General features: G+C 42.6%; 1 protein-coding gene across 1 annotated transcript; it reads right to left on the bottom strand.

The window, feature by feature from the left end:
- Nucleotides 1–1,785: 1,785 nt before the first annotated feature.
- On the bottom strand, nt 1,786–2,625 carry LOC136543313 (uncharacterized). Its single transcript, XM_066535795.1, has one exon. The coding sequence runs from the start codon at nt 2,623–2,625 to the stop codon at nt 1,786–1,788; it is 840 nt and encodes a 279-aa protein (XP_066391892.1).
- Between the last annotated feature and the right edge of the window lie 14,461 nt (nt 2,626–17,086).

The raw sequence follows: 17,086 nt of genomic DNA, 5'->3' as shown, positions 1-17,086 counted from the left end.
CTCTACAAAATGGATTTTTAGGGCGCGGCTCTATTTCCAACCGCCTTTACATCTAAAAATATGACCTGCATATTATAATTTGAATTTTTCAATGGAGAAACAATAAAAACAAAAGTTCTAGATCTCGAAAAGTTATGCAACATTGTAGTTGACAATTTTTCCATTTGAAATCATCTATGCATGAAAAATTATGTTTGAATTTCTCATATTTGAAATTCAAAAATTTCAAATGATCTCTGATCGATAAACGACCAAAACAAAAGTTGTAGACCTCCAAAAGGTATGCAACATTATAGTTAACAACTTTTCTATTTGAAATCATCTACATATGAAAAATCAATGTTTGGATTTCTCGCACTTGAAATTCAAATATTTTAAACGACCTTAGATGGAGAAAAGACAAAAACTAAAGTTGTAGATCTTAAAAAAGTTCTATAATAACTTTTTCATTTTGAATTCATTTAGGGTTCCAAATACTCATTTGAAAATCGAAAGAAGATAAAATGAGGAGGACGGATATCCCAAATGGACATAAGTACGTGTTATGGGTGGAGTGGTTACGGGACGGACGCACGAGGCCTGAGTTAGCGGTTGGCCTATAGAGACATCCTAGCGGCCTCTATAAAGCTTTTTGTAGTGGAAGCTTTACAACTGATGGTAGATGATTTATTCATTGGCACAAATATATCTATGCTAACTCAGTAATCTAGAGCTAAGCATTTTTTGTGGACTTGAACCAACAAAAAAAACCGATTGATTTCTGACCTGAATTATGTGCCTATGAGCAAACTTAGGCCTATTTTTTGGATTGCTTGCTCTTTTTTAGTTCAAAAATAATTGAATAGTATTTTAGGTGAGAATTTTTTTTGACGTGGATATAGATCCTTTCATCTAAAGTCCAGCCACTTAAGTTTACATATAAAAGTCTCCAAAAAAATTGTCTAAAGTTAGATCTAAACTTTAGGTAACCCCAAAAGCACATTATACCATTAGACGACAAAAATTAGCTAAAAGTGATCCAAAATTTTATTGAATTATTAGGGGGTGTTTGGTTCCCATGGACTAAAGCATTTTGGACTAAAATCTACACTTTAGTTAGACTAAACAGCCAAACACTTGGACTAAAAGTGGATTAAAATCCTTTAGTCCTTTAGTATACAAAATTGGACTAAAATGGACTAAAAGGTGTTGTGGACACCCATGCATCCCATTTATTACCCTCTCTCTCCACTTTAGTCTATTTTAGTTCAAGGAACCAAACACCACTTTAGTCTACTTTTAGTTCATGGACTAAAGTGGACTAAAACTTATAGTCCATGGACTAGAGAACCAAACAGGGCCTTAGTTCTAAATTTTAGCCCATGATCTAAAGTTTACTGGCTAAAATTTAGTTGTCTAAAGTTTAGTCTCTAACTTTAATTTAGACCATGGAATCCAAATAGATTCTTAGTTTTTTAAAACATAGTATAAATGCATGATCATCCTTATATTAATGTATAGATCTTAAGGTTAACGCAGACTTTGAGTAAATTCGGTCTGTCCGCATGGGGCTAGCCCAGCTAAAGATGACCATTTGGGCCACCCGGCACGGCCCGGCACGGGCCCGTGCCAGGCATGGCCTGGTAGGGCACGACACGGTAGAGCACGATGGGCCGCCGGGCCGTGCCGCCCCAGTCCACCGTGCCTAGCCGACGGCCTAGGCACGGCCCATCGGGCCATTTTCCGTGCCGGGCTGGTCCGAAAAGCACGACCTTTTTAACAGGCCAGGCCGGCCCGAGGTTCGCATCAGCAGGGGAAGAACGAGAGGACGGAAGAGACGAGGTCCTCAGATCGGCCGCGTGCTCGAACGGCGGCGGCGGCGGCAGTGGGTGGCCAGGAGGGCAGGAGGTCATCGTCGTACCGCAGCGCGGCGGAGGAGGAGGTGGAGGACCGCAGCCTCGGGACCACGTCGAAGATGTCGTCGTCGTACGCGGGGGCGGGGGCAGGCGAAGGCGTGGCGGGCTTGGTGGTGGGGCCCTTGAACGAGTCGAAGGAGGCGGTGGAGGCGGGGGCTGGGGCGGCGGAGCCGAAGAGGTCGCCATAGGATGGCGCCGCGGACGGGGCTAGGGTGGATCTGCCGTAGCTGGCCCACATGGCGGCGCTGGCGCCAGCGGTGGATCCGGTGGAGCGGGAGGAAGCCCCCTCCATGGGGGCGGCCTTGCCCTGCGGCGGCACGCCGAAGTCCATGGTTCTGGTAAATGGGACGGTGGCGGTGGCCAGCGGGCGGTGGGGCAGCCAGGCGAGGAGGCAGGAGGATCCCGATTCGGCGATTCCCGACGCGGTGGGAGATCGGGTCGGGACAGGGAAGGGATAAGGAACGCGGTGCAGTGGGATGGGAGGGGAAGTGAGGTCCGCGGCCGCGCTGGGCGTGCGGCTTATATATGAGGATGAGGGAGAGGCGGGGATGGTGGGCCGGGCGCGCGGGGCCGCGGGGAGAAGAGGAGGAGTGAGGAGGGGGAGGGGGGAGGCCGGGCCACTGCCGGGCCGACCGACGCAGGCCGGGCCGTGCCGTGCCAGCCCACGGGCCTGAGCAGCGGCCCAGGCACGGCCTGCTCCCTCGGGCCGGGCCAGCCCGGGCCTGCACATCACCGGACCGTGCCGTGCCCGTGTCGGGCTAAAAAAGCAGGCTTCGTGCCGTGCCGTCGTGCCTCGGGCTGCATGGACATTTATAAGCCCAACTCGTGCTTTAGTGCTCGTTTGGCGGCTCCCTTACCGGGTCCTCCTAGCTGAGCCACACCAAACGCAAGACGGTTGAGGAGCGCTTCTGGCGTCCAATGGAAGGAGCTGCAGCCCTTCTCAAAGCAGGAGCCAGAGTCTGGTAAAATAGCTTCACCTTAGGGGCTCCGGCTCCGCCTCTAGCACCGGAGCCACGTGTCAGAAGCCCTCCCAAACGGACCTTTGGTAGGGTCAAGCTTACACAGAGGTATTCAGAAATTGTCTAACCCAAAAAAAATTATTCAATTATTTGTAAACTAAAAAAGGGCAAGCAATAACTTATAAGGATAGAGAAGATGATTAATAATACGGAGAGATCGAGAAGAGCACAACCCTCCCATCATGCACACCACACACATGACTTGAACGATGAACGAATAGATTCGGGATTGGCTGGCTCTTATGCATCGAACGCCGGACCTACGTATGCACTCTCGTGTTCAGTCTCGATCGGATGCCAATTTTCTTCATATTGTTCAACTTTCAACAATACTATTCCAAGGCAAATTGACAGCTACTAGATACTACATTTTTCCCCTAATAATTAATTTACTAGCGTTTAGTACATTACGTATGCAAGTACTAGTGGGCGTATCCAGTGCAGAGAGCTCCCACTCTGAGCTGCCAGTAATTAAGCTAGCAGTGTCGTACGGAACTGTTGGATAATTAGCTGCCAGTAATTAAGCTAGCAGTGTCGTACGGAAGTGGGGTGTGACGGTGTCGTATACTGACCAAGTCTTCGCTTTACTACAACTTGTACTCTGAGGCATCAAAAAGTCTTCGCTTGATACCTCTAGAATTTGGATTTTGGAGCCCATAAACAGTCGTCGGGAGCAGTCTGGGAATTGATTGCGGATCAGTCGGAAATTTCTCTGATACCAAAATTTAACTATTCATCAGTGACAAATACAATACAGTACCGAAAGAAATTAGAAAAAAAATCATTTTTATTACCGTAATAATTAGAAACGGAACCAGCTAAACGAAAACCGATACGGAAACGAGAGGTCCGATAAACGAAATTTTCGGTTACGGTACGTTTTCATCAGTGTGGAGGAGGCCCAAAAGACTCGTCGAACTCAGTCGGCATCTCTGCAAGAACGTGCACGTGGCCGTGAAAGCAATCTGCAAAGCGCTAGTATATATACTCTTTAAGCTGTCCAAAGCGCTAGTATATTACCCTGACGAGCAATCTGCTGAGGTTAATTACCCTGCAACTGCAAGGGAACAGCTCTCCAAAGCTCTAGTATATATACTCTTTAAGCTGTCCAACCGTAAAGACAGTAGAAGATCAATTGTTTCAGTATATGAGTCTAAGATTTTAAATATCTAGCTATAATTGTAGTTATACGGTTTAAAGTAGGTCAAACTATTTGTCGCGACTATAACGGGCCGCTATGAGCTGTTTGAGAGGCCGTATGCTAAATGCAATAGACGAAGATCATCTAAAACTAGTTGTTTATAACAAGATTTCGTTGAACCTTAAAAACTACGGTCGTCATTAGTAACTTCTACGTATATACTTCGTTTGTTCTACATTGTAAGATAGTTTTAACGTTTCTAAATTCATAGTTTTTACTATGTATATAGACATAGTGCATATCTAGATTTTAGAGAGACGTGGAGAAGTAGTTTATCAGTTGGAATTGCCTCAGAGTTTGTCAGGTGTACATGATGTATTTCATGTGTCTCAGTTAAAGAAGTGTTTGCGTGTACCAGAGGAGCAGATCCCGTTAGAGAAACTTACAGTTAAGGAAGATCTTAACTATGAGGAGTTTCCAATAAAGACTTTGGAAACGGCAGAAAGGGTTACGAGGAGCCGAGTTATAAAAATGTGTAAGGTTCAGTGCAATCGGTATACAGAAGATGATGCTACTTGGGAAAGAGAAGATGATTTGAGGAAAACATACCTGCAGCTTTTTGAGTAAGCATCGACCGAATCTCGAGGACGAGATTCATTTTAAGGTGAGAAGAATTGTAACACCCTACAATTTGCATGGTTTTAAAATAGGAGAAAATGATTTAATTATGTATTTTGTGAGCATTGAAATTTAGAAAAATAATAACTTTGTTAAGATTAAAATCAAATATAGGTCTACAAACATGCATATGCATTCATGCTGCTGCATATTTTACTTGTGATGCTTTGGTTTGATTGGAATATGCAAAATAATTTGAATTTGAGTTTAAGTTGGATTTGAAAATGTGTTAAGAAAAAGGAAAAGGAAATTTTCTCCCTCCCCTCTATTTCGGCCTGTTGGCCTAGCCGCCCCGCTCCCCCTGCTTCGCCCGCGCGACCTGCTCTCCTCTCCCCCGCGGCCCAGCAAGCGCCGGCCCAGCTTCGCTCTGCCCAGCAGCGTGCCGCGCCATTCCTTCCCCCTCCGTTCTGCTGACAGCCGGGCCCACTCCCTTCTCTCAGCGACACGACGGCCCCAGCGGTCAGTCGTCTTCCTCCTCTAACTCAAGTCTGAGCCGGTCACGACTCCGGCCGAGAATCCACGCTCGCCCCGACTCTGCCTTGATATGTGTGTGCCGCAAACTCCCACCACCCTCATAAGTAGCAACCGCGCCCGCGCCGCCTCCTCATAGAAGCCGAGAGCCAGCCGTACGCCTCCGAGCCCTAGCAGAGCCGCAGTAGATCTGCTGTCGAGGTCGATTCACCGCTCCGTCGCTCCTCTACCACTGCGACCGCATCTCCAAGCTCCGCAAGAAGGTGAGTAACATGCAGGTGTCCCTCATGCTCTCTCTGTTGCCTTCTGTGCTTGTATCTGTGTCGCCGATGTTTCTCCGGTGAGCTCGAGCCGCCCCATCTAGCACCGCGTCATCCCCAGGCCGTCTCCACCGCCCTAGTCCCCTCCATCATGTTCGACTCGTTCTCCTATTGCTCCTTGACCTTCTCCTGAGCCAAATGGTGGCCGGAGTCACCGGTTCGACGAACTCTGGCAAGGTTGAGTCAATTCCGGCCATGGCGCCGCCGCGCACAGCGCCGCTCTGGCGACCCCATCTCCCTCTCTTTTATCTCAGCCGTCCAAGTCAGATCCACCGGCCGACAGAGCCCGATACCCCTTCGTTTGTCATTTTGCAAAAAGGCCCTTACAATTATTTGGATCTTAACCCGTCGTACCTGCATTTATTCTAAAGAGCCCCTGTCTTTTCTTTAAATTGTGTTCGCAGTCCTTAGGCAGATTTAAAATCCAATTTAATTATTTTAAATTCAAAAATTAAGTTTCATCTATTTACAAGACTGCCACTACCTTCTGTAGGCCATAAAATCTTTGTTTTAACTCTGATTTGATCCGTTCAACTTGCGTTAAGATCATAATTCCATAATCTACATGTTCATACTACTGTTAAGATGTTTTCAACTTTTAAAATTCGAGGTTAGATTTAATTTATTATTTTACTAAAGGAAATATTGTTTAATTCATAACTTCTTCGTTTTAGCTCTGATTTTTGTGATCTTCGCGTCTGTGTGTTTGTAGTGACACGTAGATTTGTTTTACAAACTTTTCATCTTGATTTTATGCTTATTGGTGTACTGTTCTAATCTATAGCTTTTGTTTGCTATGCATGATTGCTTCTGGATGTTTGTATGTTGTTGTGATTATTGAGTTTAGATGGTGAGCAATTCGTGGGTGATCAAGAGTTCTACTTTGACGAGCAGGATCAGCAGGAGCACTTTGTCCAAGGCAAGTATACCATGGGATTATTCTTTTTTTCTATCAACTTTAATACATTTAATTCATGTTGCATGTGTCATCTTGATAGGGATTCCCTAGAATTAAACTTATACCTTGTCACCTATGGGATATGCATTGGGTAGCTTTGCTAGTGCTCAATTAAACCATGATCTTGTAACTTGACTAATGGTATATGCAATAAACATTAAAATATAACTTTTAGCAACTTGAAAATAGGGGGCTGGAGTATTTAGCTATTTTCTAAATGCTTCAGATTCCTCTCCCTAAGGACTTATCTGTAAGCGAACATCCGAAACTTACAGTACAGTTGTGAGGGCTACATGGGTCTGGCTTTAGCTCAGTATGAGGACATTTTCTATCTTGTTAGTGGTTACCTTTATTGGCACCAGAATGGCTTGCCGAATCGGGTATAGTGCAACCTCTGTCCCCATGAGTATAGGCTGCGCGTCAATGTGCCATCAGGAAGGGAGGCTCTATATCTGTTTGTTGAGTGAATCTAATGACCATAACTTGTTAGACTAACCTTTGAAATGATTCATAGTGACCCCTGCCTGCTCACCTTGAAAATGTTTTGAGAGTAATTAACCCAGGCATATGGGTACCACGACTCATACTGAAAGTATACAACCTTTGCAGAGTGTAAAACTGGTATATTAGCCGTACTCATGATCATGAGCGGCATTGGACCCTTATAGAATAGATTATCACTAAGAATTATCTGTTTATACTATTCATTATTCATGTTTACATTGATCATGTGTTTTACTTTGGGATTGAAACAACTTGTTACTACTTTTATGCTAAAATTGTGACAATTAAAAGTTGAATGTTGTTAAACCAGCGTCAAGCCTTTTGAGCCTCATGAAACCCATGTTACACTTGTTGAGTACGACACGTACTTACGCTTGGTTATTTTCATTATTTGGATAAAAATCCCGGATGGGTAACTGATGGCTATGGTAATGATGACTTTCCTGAGGAATACTAGACTTGTGGTCAACCAGTTGATGTTCCTGTGATATGAAGTTTCCGCGAGAGATTTTTCTTTATACTTCCGCTACATTTATGTGAAGACTATGTCTTATTATTCGTGATGTAATAAACACTCATGATGACACTATTTATAAATTGTCGGCTTATGTGTGTGACCGATCTCTGGGGCACATAAAATTTTGTATCCTATTTTATCCTTAAAATCGGGTGTGACAGATTGGTATCAGAGCCGTGTTGACTGTAGGACGCAAGCCTAGCTAGCAATGGTCATTTTAGCCTCTTTTGCTTCACTCATTTCATGCTTCCCATCTCACCCTTGTTATTTGCTAAATTTTATGCTTCTTTTGCCTCACTCTGTTATGAAATTTTTTGCTTCTATTCTAACTAAATCTAATTCTGTAGATGTCTCATGCCAATAAGACCGCTCACATCAGCACCGGAGGCTACTACCCGCCTCGTGGGTTGTATGAGTCCATGGAGCCACGTGAGGAGGAGTCTCAGGAGCAAGAAGTTGACTCACCAGCACCTACACCTACGCCTGAGCCATTCCAGGAAGAGCCCGAAGAAGAAGAACCCGAAGAAGTGGAGGTTGTTGCATTGTCTGATGAGGAGGAGGAGGATGTCGTTCAAGAGGATGAGCCGATCCCTCCCTTGGGATGGACTACGAAGGTCTAGTACAAGCCAGGGTGTGAGTCCTCCGCCTCGCATCACCGACTTATGGGGATTCTTTAGATCTACTACGCTGATTGGGACGCAGCTATGGAGTACTTCTGCAATGAGCATATGCATCCTCTGGAGGACACTTATTGGAAGACCAGGGTGTGCATCTCCATCAGGGATGAACAGAAGGAAGCATTTCAGCTAGACTCGAACTATGTGCATCACGCTCACTATGCCACCATGGATGATAGCATAGAAGATATAGCCGTTGTAGCCTGCATGGGTCTCCATGGTCGTCGCTTTGATGATATGAAGGAAGATCAATATCGTTTCCTCCCTCGCCAACACCCTGACATGGGATGGACAATAATGGACCCTGAAGGCATGGATCCCACTACTCAAGTGATGGTGCACTATGCTAGTGAGTTAGTAGAAAAGAATCAACGGCTAGATCAGTTGAAGGCACATGGGGTGACCCTTAAGAGATACCGACAAGTGATAGACGAACAAAGGGTGTATCTCAACCTGCCAAAGATCTACGAGGAGCTTCCTCATAAATTTCGCCCATAGGTGTTGAAGTCATTTCTATGTAATAAGACGTTAGTAGTACGGGTCAAGTTGCGTCAAGTCGAGTCTATTATTGTGGTGTGAACTTTGGTGTGCCTAGTTGATTTATTATTATGTTTATGTATGAGTTGGATTTTTGTAATAAGTGCTAGAACTTTGTGGGCATGTCCGCAAGTTCCATAGTTAGGAATATTAAAGTTTGTGTCAATAAATAAATAGTTGGATTTGGTACATCATGTTCTCTCGGATCTATTTTTCGGAGCAGTCTGCACTTTATATCAATGCCAATCTAAATCTACTAGACCAAAAATTATGAAATTTTTATGGGAGTAACTAGACTTAAGTATCTTTCTAATGCCTCTAGAATCTCCCCTTTATCTGATTTGGTTTAAGAGATATAGCTGTTTTAAGTTAAAGTTTCTGCGCAGTTTGGAATCTAGAATAGTTTTGGTTGTGTCCCATTTTTGAGTAACCTAACGACAAAATCTGAAAATGTGGTTTGAATAAAAGTTGTATATAATTTCTTAAGCTTTCCAACAATGTAAAGAATGCCTCTTTTAGATATCCAGAACTCGATATATGACTGTTTTACCGAGCTGCTGATGTTGGAACTCGTCTAGAAAATTTTCAGAATGTATTCTATATCTCTATAAGTGCATATAACTTGGAAATTTCTAAATTTTGAATATTTGTGTTGAATCGGAAACCACCAACCGATGTGGAAGAGATTCATAGTTTTTTGGGATTGGTTGGATACTACAGATGGTTCATAGAAGGTTTTTCTAAACTTGCCAAGCCTATGACAGCTTTGTTGGAGAAAAATGCTAAGTTTATGTGGTTCGAGAAGTGCCAGGCTAACTTTGAGGAATTGAAAAAAAGATTGACTACCGCCCCCGTGTTGGTTTTTCCAAATTTGAGCAAGAACTTTTCTATCTATTATGATACATCTCATCAAGGTCTCGGATGTGTTCTTATACAAGAAGGAAGGGCAGTGGCCTATGCATCCCGATAATTGAGAAAGCATGAGCTAAACTATCCTACTCATGATTTGGAGTTAGCAGCAGTGGTTCATGCTTTAAAAATATGAAGGCACTATCTTATCGGACATAAGAGTGATATCTATACTAATCACAAGAGTTTGAAGTATATATTCACCCAGACAGATCTGAACTTGAGACAGTGTCAATGGTTAGAGTTGATTAAAGATTATGATATGGAGGTACACTATTATCCTAGAAAGGCAAATATTATTGCCGATGCTCTTAGCAGAAAGAGTTACGCTAAGGAGGTGCAAGTAGCAGCTATGTCAAGTGAGTTGTGTGTAGAATTTGAGCAACTGAACTTGGACTTTGTCACTAATGCAGTGAAGATGGTGATAGAGCCCACACTGGAGCAAGAAATACGTAAGGGTCAGTTACAGGATGCGAAGTTGAAAGAGATAGTGTAAAACATAGTGATTGGTAAGGCACCAGGTTTTCATATGGATGATAATGGAACTCTGTAGTTTGGAAAAAGATTATGTGTACCAGAGGTTAAGGCTATACGAGATGTGATTCTTCGTGAGGCACATGAGTTCGCTTACTCTATTCACCCTAGGAGTACCAAGATGTATTTGGATCTGAAAGAGAAGTATTGGTGGTACGGACTTAAGAGGGATGTGGCTGAATATGTTGCTTTATGCGATGCATGTCAAAGAGTCAAAGAGTCAAAGCTGAACATCAAAGACCTCCAGGATTATTATAACCAGTGAAGATACCTGAGTGGAAGTGGGAAGAAGTTGGTATGGATTTTATTGTTGGGTTACCACGCACTCAGAGAGGTTATGATTCAATATGGGTGATAGTGGATCAGTTAACTAAAGTTGCTCACTTTATACCGGTCAAGACCCATTATAAAAGACCGAAGTTGTCTCAATTGTATATGAATAGGATAGTGTGTCTACATGGAGTTCCAAGAAAATTGTGTCTGATCGAGGTACTCAATTTACATCTCATTTTTGGCAACAAGTATATAGTTTGTTGGGAACAAATTTTAATTTTAGTACAACATATCATCCTCAGACCGATGGGCAACTGAGAGGATTAATCATATATTAGAGGACATGTTGAGAGCTTGTGCATTGCAGTACGGTACAAGTTGGGATAAGAGTTTGCCTTATGCAGAGTTCTCGTATAACAATAGTTATCAGAAGAGTCTCAATATGGCGCCTTTCAAAGCTTTGTATGGACGAAAATGTAGAACTCTGTTGTTTCAGAATCAAACGGGAAAAACTCAAGTGTTCGGACCGAATGTTTTAAGAGACACAGAAGAGCAAGTAAGGATGATTAGAGATAACTTGAGAGTAGCACTGTCTCGACAGAAGAGTTATGCTGACACCCGGAGAAGGGAATTGGTTTTTGAAATAGGAGATTATGTTTACCTAAAAGTATCACCTATGAGGAGTGTGAGAAGATTTAATTTGAAAGAAAAGTTAGCACCAAGGTATATTGGGCCTTTCAAGATTTTAGAGAGACATGGAGAAGTAGCTTATCAGTTGGAATTGCCTGAGAGTTTGTCAGGTGTACATGATATGTTTCATGTGTCTCAGTTAAAGAAATGTTTGCGTGTACCAAAGGAGCAGATACCGTTAGAGGAACTTACAGTTAAGGAAGATCTTACCTATGAGGAGTTTCCAATTAAGATTTTGGAAATGGCAGAAAGGGTTACGAGGAGCCGAGTTATAAAGATGTGTACAGTTCAGTGGAATCGGTATATAGAAGATAAGGCTACTTGGGAAAGAGAAGAGGATTTGAGAAAAACATACCCGCAGCTTTTTGAGTAAGCATCGTCCGAATCTCGAGGACGAGATTCATTTTAAGGGGGGTAGAATTGTAACACCCCAAAATTTGCATGGTTTTTAAATAGGAGAAAATGATTTAATTAAGCATTTTGTGAGCATTGAAATTTAGAAAAATAATAACTATGTTAAAATTAAAATCAAATATAGGTCTACATACATGTCTATGCATTCATGCTGCTGCATATTTTATTTGTGATGCTTTGGTTTGATTGGAATTTGCAAAAGAATTTGAATTTGAGTTTAACTTAGATTTGAAAATGTGTTAAGAAAAAGGAAAAGGAAATTTTCTCCCTCCCCTCTATTTTGGCCTATTGGCCCAGCCGCCCCGCTCCCCCTGCTTCGCTCGCGCGGCTTGCTCTCCTCTCCCCCATGGCCTAGCAAGCGCCGGCCCATCTTCGCTCAGCCCAGCAACCAGCAGCGCGCCATGCCGTTCCTTTCCCCCTCCCTTCCGCTGATAGCCGGGCCCGCTCCCTTCTCTCACCGACACGATGGCCCCAGCGGTCAGTCGTCTTCCTCCTCTAACTCAAGTCCAAGCCGGTCACGACTCTGGATGGGAATCCACGCTCGCCCTGACTCCGCCCTGATATGTGTGCGTCGCAAGCTCCCACCACCCTCATAAGTAGCAACCGCGCCCGCACCGCCTCCTCATAGAAGCCGAGAGGCAGCCGTACGCCTCCAAACCCTAGTAGAGCCACAGTAGATCTGTCGCCGAGGTCGATTCACCGCGCCGCCACTCCTCTGTCGCCACGACCGCATCTCTGAGCTCCGCGAGAAGGTGAGTAACCTGCAGGTGTCCCTCATGCTCTCTCTCCCTTGCATTCTGTGCTTGTATCCACGTCACCGATGTTTCTCCAGTGAGCTCGAGCCGCCCCATCTAGCACCGCGTCACCCCCGGGCTGTCTCCACTGCCCTAGTCCCCTCCATCATGTTCGACTCATTCTCCTATTGCTCCCTGACCTTCTCCCGAGCCAAATGGTGGCTGGAGTCACCGGTTCGATGAACTCCAACGAGGTCGGGCCGATTCCAGCCATGGCGCCGCTGCGCACAGCGCCGCTATGGCGACCCCATCTCCCTCTCTTTTATCTCAGCCGCCCAAGTCAGATCCAACGGCCGATAGAGCCCGATACCCCTTCGCCTGTCATTTTGCAAAAAGGCCCTTACAATTATTTGGATCTTAACCCACTGTCCCTACATTTATTCTAAAGAGCCCTGTCTTTTCTTTAAATTGTGTCCACAGTCCTTAGACAAATTTAAAATCTGATTTAATTAATTTAAATTAAAAAAATTAAATTTCATCTATTTACAAGACTGCCACTACATTCTGTAGGCCATAAAATCTTCGTTTTAACTCCGATTTGATCCGTTCAACTTGCGTTAGGTTCGTAATTCCATAATGTACATGTTCATACTACTGTTAAGTATGTTTTCAACTTTTAAAATTCGAGGTTAGATTTAATTTATTATTTTACTAAAGGAAATCTTGTTTAATTCATAACTTCTTCGTTTTAGCTCCGATTTTTGTGATCTTCGTGTCCGTGTGTTGGTAGTGAGACGTAGATTCGTTTTACAAACTTTTCATCTTGATTTTATGCTTATTGGTGTATTGTTCTAATCTATAGCTTTTATTTGCTATGCATGATTGCTTCTGGATGCTTGTATGTTGCCATGATTATTGAGTTTAGACGGTGAGCAATTCGTGGGTGATCAAGAGTTCTACTTTGATGAGCAGGAGCACTTTGTCTTAGGCAAGTATAGCATGGCATTATCCTTGTTTCCTATCAACTTTAATACATTTAATTCATATTGCATGTGTCATCTTGATAGGGATTCCCTATAATTGAACTTATACCTTGTCATCTATGGGATATGCATTGGGTAGTTTTGCTAGTGCTCAATTAAACCATGATCTTGTAACTTGACTAATGGTATATACAATAAACATTAAAATATGACTTTTAGCAACTTGGAAACAGGGGGCTGGAGTATTTAGCTACTTTCTAAATGCTTCAGATTCCTCTCCCTAAGGACTTATCTGTAAGCGAACATCCGGGACTTACAATACAGCTGTGAGGGCTACATGGCTCTAGCTTTAGCTCAGTATGAGGACATTTTCTACCTTGTTAGTGGTTACCTTTATTAGCGTAAGATTGGTTTGCCGAATCGGGTATAGTGTGGCCTCTGTCCCCATGAGTATATGTTGCGCATCAATGTGCCATCGGGAAAGGAGGCTCTACATCTATTTGTCGAGTGAATCTAATGGCCCTAACTTGTTTGATGAACCATTAAAAGGCTTCATAGTGACCCTTGTCTGCTCACCTTGGAAGTGTTTTGGGAGTAATTAACACGGACATATGGGTATTATGACTCACAGTGAAAGTGTACAACCTCTGCAGAGTGCAAAACTGGTATATCAACCATACTCACGGTCACGAGTGGCCTTGGACCCTTATAGAATAGATGATCACTAAGAATTATTTGTTTATGTTATTCATTATTCATGTTTACATTGATCAAGTGTTTTACTTTGGGATTGAAACAACTTGTTGCTACTTTTATTCTAAAATTGTGAGAATTAAAAGCTGAATGTTGTTAAACCAACATCAAGCCATTTTAGCCTCATGAACCCCATGTTACACTTGTTGAGTACGACACGTACTTACGCTTGTTTATTTTCTTTATTTGAATAAAAATCCTGGATGGGTAACAGATGGCTATGGTAATGACGACTTTCCTGAGGAATACTATACTTGTTGTCAACCATTTGACGTCCCTGTGATATGGAGCTTTCGAGATAGATTTTTCTTTATACTTCCGCTACATTTATGTGAAGACTATGTCTTATTATTCGTTATGTAATAAACACTCGTGATGATACTATTTATAATTTATCAACTTATGTGTGTGACTGATCTCTAGGCGCACATAAGATTTTGCATCCTATTTTATCCTTAAAATTAGGTGTGACACTCGTGATAGTGAGATGAGGTAATTTTCTCCTTGTATGCTAACATACCTCCACCTTATCTTACGAAAAGTAGAAAAATGGAATAATGAATTGTATTATTGCTTATAGAACAAGTGCATGTATCATGAGGCTTTTTGACAAAAGAGCGATGGAGCATATCTAGACGACTAGCCTGCAAATTAATAGTAATAACCCAATCAAATACACATGGACATAGACAAGCACCAATCTATCATATTTGTTTTGTTTGTTTTGGAATACCAACTATACAAAATAATACATGCTAATTAAAATACAAATAAAATACACCAAGCTAAGGACAAAAAACGAACAACAACTATTAATATGTGATGGGCAAGCTAATAATATAATGGACACAATTTATTGGACCCATATGCTTATTTGTCATGAAAAACAGTGGTCCATTTTTTTTTGTTGCTGGCCGTCACTTGTTGCAAAAATAAACAAATACGGGTGATGCACTAATAAGCCATCCCCATGAAAAAAAAATCACACTCATTTTTATAAGCTAGTATTGAGTATGCAAGTTACGACAAACCATGACATATATAACCAATGTCACATGGTCATGCTGAAAAACAAACCACCAACATTGAGTAAAGTGGTACAAGAAAAACAAAATAGAGAAAAGCCTGGCCAAGTCTAGGTTGTCATAGATGTCATTAATATTTCATTTCAAAAAAGGAGACAAGGGTGCATCATCAGACAACTCACAACATAAACCACAAGGACCTATGGAAGAAATCACCGCCTTTTTATGGCTATTTGTATCGCTAAATAAAACAACATTTTTTCTCATAATTTGATATACGGATGATCAACTGAGGTGGAGTGAAAACAAAATGAGAAAATGACACTGTTACACCTAAGCTTTGATGTACCCAAGCCAATCATGATAGCACTAGGCTCCTCCAATTTAAAGTCCAACCTAAACATTACATACTTAGGGAGGCCTGTTAAATTCTGAACAAACTTACCCGTGAGGAATATTGTTTCAAACCATCAATTTTATTAAAATTTACTTTGTTGCCATATTTGTAAATATAATATTTATCTATACTAATAATAGTCTGTTGTCTTAAGAAATACTCATGTCCTAATTTAGTTCACTATATTTTTCCTAAGCAATAACACAATATATGTTATGAATCAAAGTCTCGTAAAAACCATGAGATCCTCCATTGCACTCATGCACAAAAGAACCAAACTTAATTATTTAGTTTGGACTTGGAGCAAATCCAAACTCGAATACGATTGGCATCTTGAATGAGTGCGTGTTGATGTGCAATTCACTAGTTACAAAAAGGAAGAACTCTACAATATGGTACTGGTCCAAAATAAAAAGAAAATCCATGCAATGGGCAACTTCAAATAAATGTGTCCATGGTCCAACAACAATGGCATGACAACAATTGAACTTGTTCACACACTACTTTATATTGTATTGAGTGATGCCTTACAACTTTTACTCTAGTGGTGGGCGTGTCACTTTGATTTCAAAATGGTTTCAAAAACAATTTTCTTTTAGTATTCCAACACATTCTTGTACCTTATTTCTCCTCCAGAAGTAAAAATTCATACAATTAATTGTATCCTTATTAACTGATTGTTAAGGCAAGAGTTTATAAGGGCAGTCCCAATAAAAGAAACTAGTAATTTCTATAACATAGGATACCGCACCAAAAAAGTACTGCTTTCCAACCCATGGTTTCTATGAGTAATAATTATTTTCTCTTTCTCTCTCTCAACTCTATCTTCTTCCTCCAATGAGAGTGTGGCACGAGCCCCCTAGAAACTGGTGGTTTCTCCCCAATGACGATTTCATGGTTTCTTGGTGCATTGGGTCAAGAGAAGACCTGATTTCTTCATGAGGAAACCATTTCTAGGATTTTTGCTCTCTTTCTTCATTAATTGCGTTGCCATGTCAGCGTTTTGCCTACGTGGCAAGTCATTTAATGAGGATAGAAACCATCATCAATACACCATTGGGACTGCCCTAAACACCTTCTGTCGGTGTTTTGGACCGGCAGGCCCTCAACCGACTAGTGAAAGTGTACTGCGTGCCCCTAATCCCGGATGGTGATGTAAAGAGACACAAGGTTTATACTGGTTCAGGCAATAGGTGCCCTACGTCCAGTCTGAGAGAGTGATCTTGTATTTCTTGCACCGAGGTGCTTGTAGTAGGGGGCTTACAAGCTGAGCGAGAGAGGGAGCTAGTCCCAGGTCTCTGCGTAGAGTGGCGTGGGTTGCTTGAGATGTTGATCTCTTGCAATGAGGGAGCGTGTGTGTGTTACAGAGCGTCGTGCGTTGCTTGCCCGTGTGTGTCCGTCTAGAAGCGGCCCTGGTTACTCCCTTTTATAGTCGAAGGGAGGCACGGGGGCGGTACATGTATTTGCTACGTGGCGTTTTGTGAGCAGAGGCGGCATGTCTGAGCCCTGTAGCTCGTCACTGTGGTGGCATGGTCAGTGGAGCAGCCTTGTCCTCGGTGCACTAGAGCGACGCGCCGGTCACGCCTGGTCCTGTGCGACGTGGGAGCTCCTGTGGTGGCAGGCGCGCCTTCTTCTTTTGGAGGCGTGCTAGTTGTTG

Source organism: Miscanthus floridulus, chromosome 3, assembly GCF_019320115.1.
Source record: "Miscanthus floridulus cultivar M001 chromosome 3, ASM1932011v1, whole genome shotgun sequence".
Taxonomy (NCBI): Eukaryota; Viridiplantae; Streptophyta; class Magnoliopsida; order Poales; family Poaceae; genus Miscanthus; species Miscanthus floridulus.
The sequence above is the reverse complement of the archived record's forward strand: the minus strand, read 5'-3'. Positions and strand labels throughout refer to the sequence as shown.